The 15,297-nt window shown below is 35.1% G+C and overlaps 1 protein-coding gene across 3 annotated transcripts in view; it reads right to left on the bottom strand.

Moving 5' to 3' along the window:
• The window catches only part of SHOC2 (SHOC2 leucine rich repeat scaffold protein), a 110,977-nt gene that overhangs the window by 45,835 nt on the left and 49,845 nt on the right, over positions 1-15,297 (bottom strand). For all 3 annotated transcript variants that reach the window (XM_047824447.1, XM_047824448.1, XM_047824449.1), the window contains exon 2: positions 12,956-13,900. In XM_047824447.1, the coding sequence (XP_047680403.1) occupies positions 12,956-13,658 (703 nt within the window). In that variant the 5' untranslated portion in view covers positions 13,659-13,900. The remainder of the gene's footprint in view (positions 1-12,955; positions 13,901-15,297) is intronic.

Here is a 15,297-nt window from a genome sequence, read left to right as displayed (position 1 = left end):
GTCTATCAGGAAGCTACTGCTGTTAGCCTACGTGAAATGATATGAGGACTACACTGAATAATCAATAGCAGTGGAATAAAGAGGCCCAGTATACAAGCAACTAAGAGACATGGAAAAAAACAACAGGAATGTGGTAGAACAGTGATTCTCAAATCATATGCAGTGAATGACTAGTTTGGGTTTTTGTTTTTTTCCCAGGGTCGTGAACTAATATTCTGTAAACTACAAAATTGAGTTCTTGGATGTTCTAGCAATGTCAAATTGTTATACAAGATTCTAAATGTTTACTCTCAATTTCTGTTATTAACTTGCGACAAAAAAAAATTGGTTGGCCAGCAATCTGTCTGGTGATTAGACCACACCTTGACAAGAACTAGAACAGGAAGAAAAATCCTCAGATTCCAAGATCTTGAACCTGAGTTGACAGAGAAAGTAATGATGCAATTAAGAGAGAAACAGAATCCAAAAGGAAGAGATGTATGGTGAGGAGTTATATTTTGACCATGCTGAATCTATCAGTGAGATATCTAGGTAACAATCTATTGGTTAATTAGGAAAAATATATATATACAGATCTGAAGAAAATGTTCTCATGATAGAACATTTTTCTTCCAAAGAGAGAGTTGGGGTTAGTATCTGCAAAGAGTCAAATATTGGTCTTCAGAATAACAGTAATGGTGGAGTCCTGGATAAATTATTTTATTTTAAAAAAACACTACGTAAAAGCATGCAGAGAGACTAAATGCAGAAACTGGGAGGAATTCAACTCTTGCAAAATGGGAACTGTGGTAGGCAGAGTTTTAAGATGGCCCCAATGGCCCTGTCTCATGCGTAACTGTATACATTGCATAATTACCCCTTCCTTGAGTGTGGGCTGAACTTAGTGACTTGCTTCTAATGAATAGACTATGAAAACAATGATGTCACATCTCTGATTAAGTTATAAAAGATTGTGCTCTCATCTTGCTAGCACTCTATTGCCTTCTCAGCTTACACCCTTTGATAAAGCAAGTTGCCCTGCTGGAGAGATCCTTGTGGCTAAGAACTGAGGGCAGTCTCTAGCCAACAGCCAGGAAAAGCTGAAATCCCTTAGTCCAATAACCTGCTAGCTAAGTGAATACTGAAAATAACCACATGAGCTCAGATGTGGATCCTTTTCCAGACATGCCTTCAGATGACACCTCAGTCCTGACTACCCCTTGGGTGAGAGTTAAGCTATGCCTGATTCTGAACCAGAGAAACTGTAAGATAGTAGTGAGTGTTGTTTTGGTTTTTTAATTTTTTTTTAACTTTTTTTTTTTTAATTTATTCTTGAGACAGGGAGAGACAGAGCATGAACAGGGGAGGGTCAGAGAGAGGGAGACACAGAATCTGAAACAGGCTCCAGGCTCTGAGCTGTCAGCACAGAGTCTGATGCGGGACTCGAAGTTGAGTGTTGTTTTAAGAGCTATGCTTCAGAGTAATTTCTTATGCAACAGTAGATAACTTACATAAGAAATTACATTGGGTAATATCCACATTTGCAAGGCTTTCACCATGAAGTTACTCACAAATCTGCCAGCAGAAAATAAATCTCAAGTAGAAAGCCAGAGTCCTACTGCCTGAGAAGCCAGAGGACAAGGTCTAGGATCGTTAACAGTGGCTGGAATTCAAGGTTGGATATCCTGGAAAGGAGGAAACCTTGAAGAGTGGAGTCCCAAAGTCTGCATATTCATACCCCTCAAATTCCTGACTGACTCCAAAAGTACACCTATGGGAGAAAGGACTGAAAGGAGCGTAGGGGAAAAACAATAGCTAGAAAGCTATAAGAGCCAAGCAGACATTTTGACAGCTACCATCTGCAGTGGGGATAAGATTTTGGAATTTCAATTCTGCCAAGTTACAGGGGTCAGGAAACAAAACCCCAAAAGGGAAATACTATAGAAGTAAAGACCTTATATCAAGACTAAATGCCAACAAAAATTTAATATCTAAAATTAAAATTTTTTTGTATGGGATTAATAACAGATTTAGACACTAAAAAAGGTGCCATATAGAGCAATAAAAAAAAAATAGCAACAGGAACATTCTAAAACACACATAAAAAATGAATAGAACATCAATGACCTGAAAGGTAACATAATGAGTTTCAATATACACATAGTTAGAGATCCACAGAATAGAAAAGCAAAGAGGGGACCAAAACCAAGAAAATTTCAAAAAATAATGGCCTGTATCTTTCTACCTATGGCCTGTATCTTTCTACCTTTGATGAAAACCATAAACCCACAGATCCAAGAAGCTCATAAACTCCAAGCAGAAGAAACATGAAAAACACCAAACAAAGGCATATTATTAACAAACTGCTGGAAGCCAGGGACAAAGAAGAAAAATTTTAAATATAGAGAAAAAGACTACACAGAAACAATAACAGCAAAACTCTTGCTCGAAACTAGGCAAGCCAGAAAAACAAACAAAACAAACCAAACCCAGAGAGACATGAGAGACATGTTTAAAATATAGAAAAAAAGAAAAGCTGTCAATCTAGATTTCTATACCAAGAAAAATAGCTTTCAAAAATAAAAGCAAAACAAAGGCTTTAGGACAAACAAAAGCCTGGAGAAATCATTATGAGCATAACTGTACTACAATATATGTTAAAGGAAGTTCTTGGGAAAAAGAAATTCAGATCTACACAAAGAATGAAAGTACTAGAAATGGTAAATTCATGTGTAATCATGAAAGGTTTTTTTTTTTTTTTTTGGAAAAAAAAAATTTTTTTTTTTTTTTTGCATCTTTTAATCTCTTTACAAGATAACTGAGAAGGATGATAGTATGGTAAAAGGTACAGGAACCAACCTAAAAGAGTCAACAATAACCAAAGCTAGAACAAATTGAGCAACAAAATAACAACACTGGGCTGGAACCACAGAAGAGAATAAATGAATCCAGACTGATATAATTTAAGTAATGGAATAAATAAATAAGTGAGGGAGAGAAGGGACAGCTATTCATTATAGAATTTCAATTAATGCAAAGGAAATGAGGGAAATTTTTTAAAAATCACCATTAGAATACAGTAATAATTGTTTCAGGGAAGATCAAGATCCACCAATGAATACTAAAATTAAGGAGCAAAGGATGAAGGAATAACAAGATATTGTCACAGACTAACACCAGCACTCCTCAGGGTAATTATTAATTAAAAAGAAAAAATAATTAACTTTAAAGTGGAGGGGTGCCTGGGGGCACCTGGATGGCTCAGTTGGTTAAGTGTCCAACTCTTGATTTCAGCTCAGGTCATGATCTGGTTGGTGAGTTCAAGCCTCATGTTGGCTGCTTGAGATTCTCTCCTCTCACTCTACCCCTCCCCTCCCTCAAAACAAACACTAATAAATACATGAATGAATGAATGAGTGAATGAATGAATGAAGTGGAGAAGAACAGCAGAAATCACCATAACCAAGGTCAAAACCACCAGCAATGAGACATATCAACATCCTATCTCTTAATATGATTCACTGGGGAAGGTACCACAATAACCTCAGTGGTTTTCTTGCCAAAACACATAACCTCAAACTAGTCATGCAAAAACATAATCCAAACAAAAAAAAAGAGTGATCTAGCACATTATACTTGATCAGTAGTCTTTTTTTTTTTAATTTTTAAAAAATGTTTATTTTTGAGAGATAGAGACAGAGCTCAAATGGGGGAGGAGCAGGGAGAGAGAGGGAGACAGAATCTGAAGCAGGGTCCAGGCTCTGAGCTGTTAGCACAGAGCCTGATGCAGGGCTATAATCCACAAACCACAAGATCATGACCTGAGCTGAAGTCAGATGCTTAAATGGATGAGCCACCCAGACGTCCGGAGCAGTACTCTTGAAAAGCATCAGTGTCATGAAAGAAAAGGAATGACTTTCAATCTTTCCAACTGTCACAAGTTGGAGTTGACTACAGATATCTGACTATTAAATGTAATGTAGGATTCTGGAATAGAAAAAGGACATTAGTGGAAAAACTGGGAAATCAAAATAAAATTTGTAGCTTAGTATTATTGTACCAATGTAAATTTCTTGGTTTTTATCACTATATAATAGTTATGTAGAATGTTAACAAGAGAAGAAGCTGGGTTAAGGGGTATATGAGAACCCTGTGTATTGGTTTTATAAGTCCAAAATTTGTTCAAACTGGAAAGCTTAAAAAAGATAAAGTTCATGGACTCCTGGGTGGCTCAGTTGGTTACGAGTCCAACTTTGACTGAGGTCATGATCTCATGGTTTGTGAGTTTGGGCCCCATGTTGGGCTCTGTGCTGACAGCTCAGAGCCTGGAGCCTCCTTCACATTCTGTCTCCCTCTCTCTCTGCCCCTCCCCCACTTGTGCTCTCTCTCTCTCTCTCTCTCTCTCAAAAATAAATAATAAACATTAAAAAAAATGATAAAGTTTAAAGTAAAAATAATATCAATGTATTATTGTGAGATTTATAATATATGAAGAAGTATAAAGGTATGACAATAACTGCAAAAAGTGGAATAAAAGTGTTCTATGTAAGGTTCTTAGGATATATGTGAAGTGATATACTATTATTTGAATGCAGACTGTGTTATGATATGTACTGTAAATACCATATCAGATACTAAAGCAAAGTAACAAAGATGCATATAACTAATATGCCAACAGTTGAAATAAATGGAATTTGTAAAAAAGGAAAAAAAAAGTCAATCTAAAAGAAAGCATGAAATGGGGGGGGGAGGCGGCGGAGAATAACATGGCACAAACAGAAAATAGATTGATTTAATTCAATCATATTTGAAACTGTATTAAATATAAATAGTCTAAACCCTTCAAGTAAGACAAAAACTGTCAGGATTAAAAACCACAAGAACTATCTATATGCTGTCTACAAGAAACCATTTTAAATGTAAAGACACAAAAAGGTAAAAGAATGGCAAGAGATATACAATGCAAGTACCAATTAACAAGGAAGTTGGAGTGGCTGTATTAATACCCGATAAAATAGGATTTATAAAAAGAAATATTACCAGGAATGTTATCAGAAATACAGACATTTATTAATGATATAAGTAACGTCATCAAAAAAAATGCTAGGTATATCTATAACCAATAACAGACTGAAAAAACAGCAGACAGAACATTGATAGGGGTACAAAATAAATGAATTATCAGCTAACTTGACCTTGCTTGAAAAAAAAAAATTGCAGTGTATATTCTTTTCAGCTGCATACAGAACATTTACTAAGACAGGCCATATTTTATAAATCAATAACAAAAATATCGGAAAACATCTCTCAAACACTTGAAAATTGAACAATTCACTTCTAAAGAATCCCTGGGTTACAGAAGAATTAACAAGAGATATTTAAAGAATATTTAAAACTAAACAATAATGAATATACAACATATCAAAATTTGTATGCTGCTGCTAAAATAGTACTTGGGAGATTTTATAAAGAAATGTTCATATAATGAAAAAAATCAATCTAATCTGATAACTTAAAGTAGACAAACAGCATATTAAACCTAAAGAAAAAAAAACTAAATAAGCAGGAAAAAAAAAGAAAAAAAATCAAAGAGAATAGAAAAAACCTGAAACAGGTTTACTTATTTATCTTTTGAAAAGACCAATAGGGGCATCTGGGTGGCTCAGTCCGTTAAGCGTCCAACTTTGGCTCAGGTCATGATCTCACGGTTCATGAGTTCGAGAGCCCACCGTCAGGCTCTGTGCTGACAGCTCAGAGCCTGGAGCCTGCTTCGCACTCTGTGTCTCCCTCTCTGTCTGCCCCTCCCCCACTCAAGCTCTGTGTCTCTCAAAAATAAACGTTAAAAAAAAAAATGACCAATAGAATTGATGTATCTCTAGCCAGACTGATCAAGCAAAGAAGACCAAATTACCAATACTAGGAATGAAATAAAGACATGATTACAAATCATACTGCTGACATTAATAAAATACAGAACTATTAGAACTTCATGCCTAAAATTCAACAAATTAGGTAAATGCTTTGACAAATTCAAACTACCAAAATTCAACTAAGCAGAAAACTCAAATAATTCTGTATCTATTAACTAAAATAGATCAGGAATTAAAAACCTTCCTATAAAGAAAACATCAGCTTCAGATTGCATATCTGATAAATTCTTCTAAACATTTGAGGAAATACTAATTATACACAAACTCTTCAAGAACATAAAAGAGAAATACTTTTCAACTCATTCTGTGAAATGAAGCCAGCATTACTCTGACAGCAAACCATTATTAAAGAGAGACAATTACAGATGATGCATTCTATTCTATTCTATTCTATTCTATTCTATTCTATTCTATTCTATGATGAATATAGATACAAATCCTTTAACAAAATTTTAGTACAGGTAATTTAAAAAATAAATTAAATCTACCAACATAGAAAAAGGCCCTATTAAAATGTACATAGTAGGCACTCAAATACTGGTCAATAATTAGATTTCACAAGTTGTGACCTGCCCAATGAAGCCATATGACCTTCCCTTTCAAGTGACATTAAAGACGCTGATATTTTAATTTTTTTTTCAATGTTTATTTATTTTTGGGACAGAGAGAGACAGAGCATGAACGGGGGAGGGGCAGAGAGAGAGGGAGACACAGAATCGGAAACAGGCTCCAGGCTCTGAGCCATCAGCCCAGAGCCTGACGCGGGGCTCAAACTCCCGGACCGAGAGATCATGACCTGGCTGAAGTCGGACGCTTAACCGACTGCGCCACCCAGGCGCCCCTAGATGCTGATATTTTAAAAATAACTTATTCCTGAACTTATAGGGATATTTCCAAAATATTCAGAGATTAACTCTATGAAAAATCACATTAAATCTTACTAAAATAATTTGTAAAATCACATAATTAACAAGAGCTGGAAATATCTATCACACAAGCTTGAGCAGATTTAGAACTTACATCAGAATTTATACTACTGTATTACTTAAATTTGTATTATATGCTTAATTCTCCCTTTCATTTCAAAGACAAATTCAGAAGCTCTTCTAAGCAGGGGCATCCGCAACTAGGCAACATGGACAACAGTGACTATATTCCTTTGGATGGGTAGCATGCTGTCATTAGAATACAATGACTGCCCTCTTCCCTACACCTCAGTAGGGTGGAAAGTCAACTTTATCCTCTCTCTGATCCTATCAACCCCTTCTAAGATGGCTCAAGTGATATTCTCTCAGTTCCCTTACCACCTCCTTTAGCAGTAACAACTTGTACAGGTTTTTATTGTTCTGTGAAACATCTGACAATCTGGTAACAATAAACTAAGTTAGTTAATAGTTCATTTCCAAGTCTCTGGGTTTCTTGCTGATTCCCAGCCAAAAGGAGTTATTTATTAACAACTATGAATTCCCTTTCCTGATTTCTTTTTCCTGCCAAACTAAGTTACTAATTAGCACTTGTACAAAACACTCAAATGGGATCGATTAAATATCATTACCCACACCATGAAAGCAATTTTATCATCCCTGGCAGTCTTGGGAGAATTTCAAGAATTTTAGGGACTAAAGGTTACAATTTGAGTTAATGTTGAAAAATGGGTCACTTGAGCATGTGACTCTTGATTTCAGCTTAGGTCGTGAGATCGAGCCCCATGTTGGGCTCCCCCTGCCCCCCCCCCCATGGCTCATGCTCCCTCTCCCTCTCTCAAAAATGAAAAAAAATATTTTTGTGTGTGAGTAATAATAGTATTGGGCTTCACTAAATTCACTTCAAGCCTCATTTACTGAAAACTTACCATTTATTACCTACAAAAAAATCACAGAAAACATAAGGAATTCAAATCTCTAATCCTTCTACTTAAAAAAAATTGATTTTATATATAAAAAATTATATATATATATGTAGCTTGACTTACAGAAGATAACACAGCAGTACTTCAGTATGGTAGGAATTTTTTCAATAACTGTGACTGCATCAAATGAGTAAAAAAAATGTTGCTGATTCTGTATATCTGAATGTTGTGAGTGGTTTCTTTCAAATGAGCAAAAATGATTTGAGTTCCCAAAAAGCATATACATTTTAACATATCGTTCTCATAAGCAAAACAGGTTATTTTAACAAATTCATGTGAATTGTATATTATATAGAAATGATGTAGCATTTTATTTAACATATGATGTAGGAAGAATAATTTTTTTAAAAAATATTCCTTCTAACAAGAATAAATAAGGGGGGAAATCTAAAGAAATCCTAAAACTACTAGCCCATACTTCAACAGAGGCAAACTGTAGGAATATTCATGAAAGACAAAGATGGAGTTTTTCCTGGCTTCAAAGAGCAACCGTTTCTTTCCTAGAAGAATAAAATCCTTTAAAACTTCATTCTCCAGAAATCCCTAAACTAATTATTCAAATTGACTATTTGATGGCTCTAAGTCGAATCCATCCAGGCCAAAAAGAAAAAAAAAAGAAAAATTTACAAACGCACATCTCCAGGGGAGCCTGGGTGGCTCAGTGGGTTTTAAGCGTCTGACTCTTGGTTTCAGCTCAGGTCTTGATCTCACGATTTCATGAGTTTGAGCCCCACATCAGGCTCTGCGTTGGCAGCGCGGAGCCTGTTTGGATTCTCTCTCTCCCTCTCTGCCCCTCCCTCGCAGGCGCTGTGTCTCTCTCAAAATAAATAAACTATAAAAACAAAAACATACCTCCAGAATGAAACTCAAGGGAACCAGTAGGAATTACGGGAAGAAGGAGTGATTATTTCCTGTTTTCCCTCTCAAAACAATTTAACTGTCTTGGTGTACAGTGATGAGTCTCTTTTAAGATTATAAATGGTAAAAGAAGGTATGGGCAGGAAGGATGGAACACTAAAGTAAAAAGCAATGACTTTTTAATCAGTAAAAGAACGACTAAGTGTTCCACCTATCTACTTAACACAAAAAGACATTTACTTTATGTGTCCATCCATGCCTTATCACACAAAAAGAAAGGTAAATGAATATTACCAAATGAAGTTTTCTAGGCTACTCTGATGTATTTATCTCTGGCTCTTCACATGGTTACATTTACTGTCTGTTTGGTATCCTTTTACTGTTTTCTGCCAGTGTTCACCCGTGTGAATATATATCACTGGTATGAAATCACATGGCATTAATAAAGATGCCATTAATGCTTAAAGAATACTCTATAAAGCAGAGCAGCTTGTATCATCATGACCAAATTCCAAATATATTATTTAAACTAAACAGTAGGGTATATTTCAAAACTTCTAATTTCTCATATTTCTCAAATATATTGCTGAACACAAGCTAGATGGCAAGACTGATAGTATACTCATATAAGAAAAGAATAAGTATGTAATATGCATAATATGAACCCAGTATCTATAATAATGCAAATCTAATTCATAGAAAGAGAAATTTAATAAAACGATAATGACCATGTATTTTGAATTGTAAATTCTCGTTAGGGGTTTCAGCAGTAAGTCAAACTACATGAAAGGTATATAACACTTTAAAAAATGTCAAATTTCCATTTTACTTGTTCTTTCTGCATGGGTCTTAATTTGTAAACAATTTCAAAGGGGTTCAGGATTTTATTTTTTGTAATTAAAAAAGCAGTAAAGCAAGATCTGCATCACAAAAAATACTTCTGTCTTTTTCTTTATAATAAAAGATAGCTTTCAAAAACTAAAAACAAATTCATAGTCATCAAAACTCTGCAAATCAAAACCACAAACGTACCACTTCATACTCATGGAATGGCTATAATAAAAAGAGGATAGCAATGGTGTTGAGGATACAGAGAAACTGGAACTCTCATACACTGTGGTGGGAAAGTAAAAAGGTGCAGCCACTGAGGTAAATAGTCCAGAAGTTCCTCACAAGGTTAAACATAGAGTTACCATATGATTCAGTAATTCCACAGCCAGGTATATAACTCAAGAGAATGAAAACAAATGTCCACACAAAAACTCGGACACAAGTGTTCACAGTAATTTTATTTGTAACAGTCAGAAAATGGAAACAACCCAAATGTTCAACTGATGAATGGGTAAATGAAATGTGGTATATTAATACAATGGAGCATTATTCAGCAATCAGAAGAAGTACTGATACATGCTACAACCTGGATGAATTCTGAAAACATGCTAAGTAAAAGGGGTCAGTTACCAAAGACCACATACTGTATAACTCCATTTATCTGAAATAACCAGAACAGGCAAATCTATAGAAACAAAATAAATTAGTCTACCTAGGGCTAAGGGGTTTCAAGAAAACAGAAGAGGGGTAACTGCTAAAGTGCACAGTTTCTTTTTAGAGTAATAAAAATGTTCTAAAACTGTGATGGTTGCACATGTCTATGAATATACTGAAACCCACTAAACTGTACACTTTAAATGTGTGAATTGTACAGTATGTGAATTGTATCTCCATTAAGCTGCTAACATCCTCCTCCTTCCAACGGAAAAAAAAAAATCTAATAACTGCAGCTATACATAGAATAACCTAGCGTATTCTTTGAAAGTACAGATCCCCTGAACCAGCCAGACCACTAAGTCATCAACTATGAAGTGGGACGCACTTTTCTGGACTAGAGGGGCAGTACAATAAGACTGGTTCAAATCCTGTCAACTTCCCAGCTACATGACTTTCAGTAAATTATGTAATCTCTCTACATTTTCAGGTCCTACTTCAGTACAATGCAGGAAGAAATGCCTATTTCACTGGGTTACTATAAAAACTTAATAAGATAATATATACAAAGTATACTATAGGACATATTGTGCTCAAACAATATTTTATTATGATTGTTATTTTTACTGGGCTTTTATTTTCCTGTTCTTTACAGAACTTCTCCAATATCTGCCCCAAATCCATGCATCTAAGTTAAACCTTATAAATCTTAACTCTTTTCAAGAAATAATAACTTTTCGGGGAGGCTGGGTGGCTCAGTCGGTTCATGTCAGACTCTTCACTTCAGCTCAGGTCATGATCTCAGTTTGTAATATCAGGCCTCGCATCAGGCTCTGCAATAAAACCTTGGGAGCCTGCTTGGGATTCTCTCTCTCCCTCTGCCCCTCACCCACTCGTACTTTTTCTCTAAATAAATAAATAAGAAATATTAATTTTTGGAGCACCTGGGTGGCTCAGTCAGTTAAGCAGTCAACTCTTGGTTTCAGCTCAGGTCATGGATTTAGGCCCATGTCGGGCTCTACACTGGCAGCACAGAGCCTGCTTAGGATTGTCTCTCTCCTCTCTGTCCCTCTCCTCGAAATAAACAAACATTAAAGAATTTTTTTTAATTTTTAAAAAGAAATATTAACTTTTATCTTTAAAAGCAGTTTATTGTCTATCTGATGCCCTGCCTGGAATAAAATAACATTTATGAAGTTACTATTTTTACAGAAATACAAACATTACAAGAACACAAACTTCAATAACACCACTAATGGTGGGAGGGTGCTCCTTAAACAAATTCCATGGTTATTTTTAAAATTACAAACTTAGGCCTAAAGGTCAAAAGATGAGGCAGACACAAATAACAACCAAATAAAATTTGCCAATTTTTAAAAATACATTCACTTTAATAAAAATGCTATACCTATATGCTAAGAACAAACTGAAGTAAATTTAAAATCCTGTAATTTCTTAAGAAATGTACATTTTTAATTCCCAGGTAAGTTGATAACATCTCTATGGCAAAAAATCCTTAGTAAGACTCTCATGTGAATTAAAGCCAACATTTTCATATAGAGTGTAATACATACACAACACAGTAAGAACACAAACAAGAAATAACATTTTATATCTCTATATAAAAATTTAGCATTTCTTTTGCTAACAGTCTCTAATTCTATTTAAGAATGAAACATATATACTATGGTGAAATTGTGACTAAATCTGGTATGAAATCAAAAGTCAATCAACAACCGCATTCCTATCTGAAGACATGAAAATGAATATTTCCATTCAAATTCTGGAGAATATTTTAATATCTCATAAGTGAGTCATATTTTGAAAGTACAGTTCATTGCTTGAGAAAATCTGTCATGGATTTTCTAAATGCATTTAATTAAACCAATTAAATTAAGATTTTAAGTTTCTGGTTAGAGTTAAATGTAGAAGAGCACAATACCTAAAATTTATTCCTTTTTCAAAGTTAAATAAATTTTTAAACACACCCACAGAATATTATATCTCTACAAAGCTGCAGTGTCTAAAGTTTCCTTTGTTACCCACTATAAGAGCAATGCTCAAGCAACAATATATTCAATTCACCTATTTTATTCGGAATAAATGTGCCTTTCATAACAAAGAAACCTTCCCTTAAAAAGTTCCATAATCAACTTTTATGTAATTTTTAAAAATGTTATAAATCAAGCCCAGGTATCTTTATCAATTTTTCAAAATTGGTAAGTCAAGGTTTACTATACTCCGTAACTTAAAAATCAAAATAACTACTTTTACTGACTTGTTTACACATACATATTTCCTATTTTTTATACTACTACCACTCTTTTGCTTTTTTACAAGGCTCTGATATGCCAATCTTTTGTAGCAAATTAGGTAGAAAAGTCAAGTAAAAGTAAACAAACATTTTTCAGATAAAGAAAGGCAAATGAAAGAACTGGAAAATGTAACCCTTAATGAATCTACTGTACTTTTAAAATATTTTAAAAATAGATGGTAACAAGTTAAAAATTCAGGAAATATTTTTTTACTGCTACGTATTCACTTTCTCCAAATGAAAATGAGAGGATAGGTTCATATGAAAAAGGCCCAACTACATCTATACTCTAAGTTTATAAAATAATCTCAAACCATATAATATTGCTAAAACTGAATAATTAAAGTAAAACATAAAGAAGACATTTAGAAATCAGCTGTTTTTAGTTAAGTATCAGATATTTTCTGATATGGAAAAGCACTTGACAAAATTATCTGGCATAACAAATACTACAAATAATAGTAACCCAAGGTCTCTTACCAATTTCAGCAGGTAGTTGTTTGATTTTGTTCTCTCGAATGCTAAGCATGCTGAGTTTTGACAGATTTTTGATGTCCTTTTCCACAGTAGTTATACGATTAAAGCGAAGGTAAAGAGTGGTGAGAGAATCTAGCCTATATACCACTGAAGGAATTTCTCTCAGTTTATTATGCCGTAAATCAAGCATCCGCAGCTTCTTCAAGTTATCAAGAGAGTCAGGCAAACTGGTAAGTGAGTTTTCATTTAGAGCCAGTGTCATGAGATTTACTAGACAGCCCACCTCTGCCGGGAGGGACTGCAATTTGTTGCTATATAAATAAAGTTCTGTTAATTGAGTCAACTCTTTGATTGATGATGGCAATATGTGTATAGACCTCTTGGATAAGTCCAAACGCATTGAATTCTCTTCCCGGCATTTGTTGAGCTCTTTAATCACCTCTGCATTGCTAGATTTTTTTCTAGTCCCAGGTGCTGGATTTGGCCGTTTGATCGTATTGTCAACTGAAAAAGCCACCCCTGGTTGGGCAGCACTGGAGTCCTTCTTTCCATCTTTGGCATCTTTCCCTTTGGTCTTAGGTTCTTTTTCTTTGCTCTCTTTCCCAAAACCTCCAGAGGCTTTTGCCTCCTTTTCTCTTTCCTTGGCTGATGGCACTTTGGGATCTTTCTCTTTAGAGTCTTTTTCTTTTCCTAAACTACTACTCATGGTGACTCAAGCTTGGGCAAAAACTACATGAACTCCTTTGTTTTATTTGCCAACAACAGTCATTGGAATTCAAAGATGAAGAGACAAAGATCCTACACAATCAAAAAAGGTGTTGGCTTGAAGAAGTAATCACCATGGAGTAACAGCCATCTGTTACATGTTAGATCTAAAAGCACTATGCCCATTTCTGATAACTCATTCCAACTGGTAAAATGCTGCTGGTCAACGATTCATTAGAATTCCTGAAATATAATACAGAAAGAATATTAAATTACTTTAGATTATAATTTATATTAAGTAAATGGGCTCTGAAAAACAATCTTACTGAAAATCTGGCCATTTTATGATTTGATGCAGTAATTTTCTATTGAACATTTTGTTATGCAAAATCCACTGAAAAGCTATAAAAATTAATAAGGCAGGTTCTATCTTCAAGGACTTTATAATCTAACAGGAAGAGGTAAGATAAGCGTACAAGTTACTGTAAGTTTGTAAGAACTGAAAATTGGGGGAAATCATAATGTTTGAGTGCTTTCTATGTACAAGCACTACTGTTAAGAAATTTACAAATATTAATACATATAACAGCCCTATGAGATCAACTGTTGTCCCTATTTTATAAATAGGACACAAAGGCACAGAAATATGTTTAAGTAACTAGTTCTGTGATCTTGGAAAAGCAATAGAGCTGAGATTCCAATGTATATATCTATAGCCTGTGTTCCTAATCACTATATTAAAATTGTTCTATCTGCAATTAACTGCCAGACAGCGTTAGGTAACAGGAAGGATTTCAAAGGCCACGATGATAGAATTGGGAACAGTTTCACAAGAGAACAAAATGAGCTAAGTAAAATATGTATGGAGCACAGCGAACAGTTCAGGTAAAAGGTCATGAAGAATGTGTAGTTCAATAACCATTCCAGGTGATTCTAATGCAGGTAGATGCAGGAACCACCTTTGAGAAACAGTAAGAGAGAGCAATCTCCAATGATATCTATATACTAAAACATGTGAGGGGCGCCTGGGTGGCGCAGTCGGTTAAGCGTCCGACTTCAGCCAGGTCACGATCTCGCGGTCTGTGAGTTCGAGCCCCGCGTCAGGATCTGGGCTGATGGCTCGGAGCCTGGAGCCTGTTTCCGATTCTGTGTCTCCCTCTCTCTCTGCCCCTCCCCCGTTCATGCTCTGTCTCTCTCTGTCCCAAAAATAAATAAACGTTGAAAAAAAAATTAAAAAAAAAAACAAAAAACATGTGAATAGTGACAAGGACTCTTAAGGATTCTTAAAAATAGAAAAAGTTCACTGGTAAAATGACCAAAACGAGCTACAAAGGCTAAAAACAGGAGTAAAATCTTTGTGAAGGAGGCAGTCCTCCCTCTAAGCATTTTCAAATTTAAAATATAATTTGGGGGTGCCTGGGTGGCTCAGATGGTTAAGCATCTTGATTTTGGCTCAGGTCATGATCTCACTGTGAGACTGAGCCCCATGCTGGCTCTGCATTGACATTGTGGAGCCTGCTTGAGATTCTCTCTCCCCCTCTCTTTGCCCCTCTCTCGCTCATGCTCTCTCTCCTCTCTCAAAATAAATAAATAAACATTAAAAAATAAATACAATTTGTATTTCATGGCTCTTGTTAATT

This window comes from Prionailurus viverrinus, chromosome D2, assembly GCF_022837055.1.
Source record: "Prionailurus viverrinus isolate Anna chromosome D2, UM_Priviv_1.0, whole genome shotgun sequence".
Taxonomy (NCBI): domain Eukaryota; kingdom Metazoa; phylum Chordata; class Mammalia; order Carnivora; family Felidae; genus Prionailurus; species Prionailurus viverrinus.
The sequence above is the reverse complement of the archived record's forward strand: the minus strand, read 5'-3'. Positions and strand labels throughout refer to the sequence as shown.